Source organism: Buceros rhinoceros, unplaced genomic scaffold, assembly GCF_000710305.1.
Source record: "Buceros rhinoceros silvestris isolate BGI_N320 unplaced genomic scaffold, ASM71030v1 scaffold46442, whole genome shotgun sequence".
NCBI classification, from domain to species: Eukaryota; Metazoa; Chordata; class Aves; order Bucerotiformes; family Bucerotidae; genus Buceros; species Buceros rhinoceros.
In genome coordinates, this window is record NW_010399194.1 from 5,689 (window position 1) to 8,203 (window position 2,515).

Genomic DNA, 2,515 nt, shown 5'->3' on the forward strand with positions numbered 1-2,515 from the left:
GGCGGGGTTAGCCTCACCCTCCAGTGGGTACTCGAGCCAGTCAGAGACGCCCACCTCTTCTTTTCCAACCGCTTTCTTTTCAGGGCCCTTGTCCCCAGGGGGCAGCAAGAGGAAGCCAAAAGTACCGGAGAGGAAGTCGTCACTGCAGCAGCCGCTTTCAAAAGACAGCACCACCTCGGTGAGCAAAGACCTCGAACTTCCAATTATACCTCCTACTCACCTCGACCTAAGTGCTCTTCACAACGTCTTGAGCAAGCCCTTCGCTCACAGGCACCAGCTGCATGCCTTCAGCCACAGCAAGCAGAGCGCGGTCGGGGAAGCCCTCCACCCCAGCCCTCCCTCCGCCCTCGCCATCACGCCCTCTGTTCTCAAGTCTGTCCATCTGCGGGCAGTCAACAAGCCGGAAGGAGGGAAACAGAAAGGCAGCACCCCAGATCTGCTCTGCATACAGGAGAGCACCTTGATGACAACCGATGTTTCTCCAGGCAAAATGAGGCCACTTTTAGCTAAGAAACCAGTATCACGCCAGTACTCCACGGAGGAGGCCATCGTGTCTTACATTGATGCTTCCCCAGCAGAAGCAGGGCCTGGAAAACCACCTTTAGAGAAAAGCTCCTCTTTCGGTGGACAGAACAGCTGCGAGCTAGAAGCTGTAACTTCAGCAAGCATGGATCTGGTTGAAATCAAACCCAGGAAAGACCAAACACACCTGGCTGCCGAGCGCTTGTCTGAAAGCGCTCTGAATCAGACATGTGCCATCTCCGCAGAGGGGTTTCAGAAGGGCTCAGCTGTCCTCACAGGTGACGGCGAAGCAAAGAAACCCAGCCAGGGAGCGGAAACAGAGCATGACCTTCAGGAAGTGCAGGTTCAGAGAGAGCTCTCCACAGGCGGTGAGGGGAGGCTGGAAACTGGGCCGGGGGGTGAAAGCCCAGCTCAGGCCGAGGGAGCAACCATCAGTGACCAGCTTAAGCACCAACCGGTTGTAAGCCACCATGTGCCTGGGAATATCGGCTATGAAGCAGAGATGGCATCAGTGAATCCACACGGTGAACTGAGTTGCAAGCAGGAAGATGATATCACATCAGGTATCCCAACCAAAAGTGCCTCTGATGACGGCAGGGCAGACGAGATGGCGGGCAGCGCAGACGAGCCTTTGCTGAAAGGTTAGTTATGAAGCCTCCCTGCGTTATATCCGACCACGCGGCTTTGGACGTGACTGGTCGCGGAGTTAAAAAGCAGGCCGGAGTTGCAAATTGGCTTGGCTCTCTAGGTTTAAGCACAGAGCCCCCGATCTGTTAGCTGGCCAGCCAACCCAAAGACATTTTATACTTTTTCAGTGTATTCCAAGCATATTTCTCTGATATTTATTTCCCTCCTTGTGCTACATTTCAGCTGAAAAGAGAAAAGGGAAGAGCACTAACCCTGGGTACAGAGGAACCTTATTATCACTGCTGTGCAGTAAACGGGACATCCCGGCTTTGGTCCCTAGCAGTGTCCCCTTCATGGGGTCCAATGTGCATCACACATGATGTTTAGATTAGAGGATAAAGCCTGTATGGTGGTTTTGGCCGCTTAGTTGTGAACTGAGCTGGTGCCTCGCGTTGGAGGTGCTGTTGTAAAGCACAGTGGGGTCTGACTCATAGCGTGGTCTCTTCCCTTGTTTAAGAGTCTTCTCCAAGTGATGAGTCCATCATGTCTCCGCTGAGCGAGGAGTCGCAAGCTGATGCTGAGGAGGTCTTTGTTTCTCCGAACAAACCCCGCACTACTGAGGATCTGTTTGCAGTCATTCACAGGTGACCTAACCTCGCGGCAATGGGAAACAGTAACGTGCAGCCCTGCACAGTCGCCCTCTGACGATAGCTGCAGGATGGTTACTCAATGGTTAAGTCTTGTCCTGAAACGACTTTCCTGAGTTTATTGAGTTTAGTTTTCTAAAAGACAGCTTTTAAAAGATGCCTTATGATGGTCTGGTGTCCACTCTGAATATCTTTACAGCATGTGTAGGATGCTTTAGAGATAACATCAGCAGGCTCTTCTCTCGAATAAACATAAGGGTCTCCAAAGAAAACTACGCACAGCATTTCTTATCTTCTGCCCACCAGCTCTATTCTGGTGGGTGAGTTGTAGCAAGAATGATGAGAAGGCATCTCGTCAGTTTTAGAGTACCTTGTATTCAGCTGAAATTTGCAATCACAACCGAAATTAGAGATTTCTGATATTGAATAGGTTACGCTAAGTATTATTATTACCTAAGACCCTGCATGCATTGTCGTCTTTATAAAGAACTGTTTGTGCTTACGTTGTTTTAGAGGAGCTGAGTGCTGTTGAGAGGGACTCTGGCTTAGAGCCTCATTCATTGCACGAGAACACAAGAGCTATCACAGCTTAAAATGCCATCAGTCACTGCTAGCCTCTGATATCTGACAGAGGGATAATGAGAACTCTAGCTAATATGAAAGCACAGTCAGTCTGTGAAATACCAGACCAGCATCGAGTGTTATTCTACGAAGATAAT

General features: G+C 50.2%; 1 protein-coding gene across 1 annotated transcript in view; it reads left to right on the top strand.

Moving 5' to 3' along the window:
- The window catches only part of NHS (Nance-Horan syndrome (congenital cataracts and dental anomalies)), an 8,907-nt gene that overhangs the window by 5,639 nt on the left and 753 nt on the right, over window positions 1-2,515 (top strand). Inside the window, exons 5-6 of the mRNA XM_010131354.1 lie at window positions 1-1,163; window positions 1,667-1,793. Coding sequence (XP_010129656.1) covers window positions 1-1,163; window positions 1,667-1,793 — 1,290 coding nt within the window. The remainder of the gene's footprint in view (window positions 1,164-1,666; window positions 1,794-2,515) is intronic.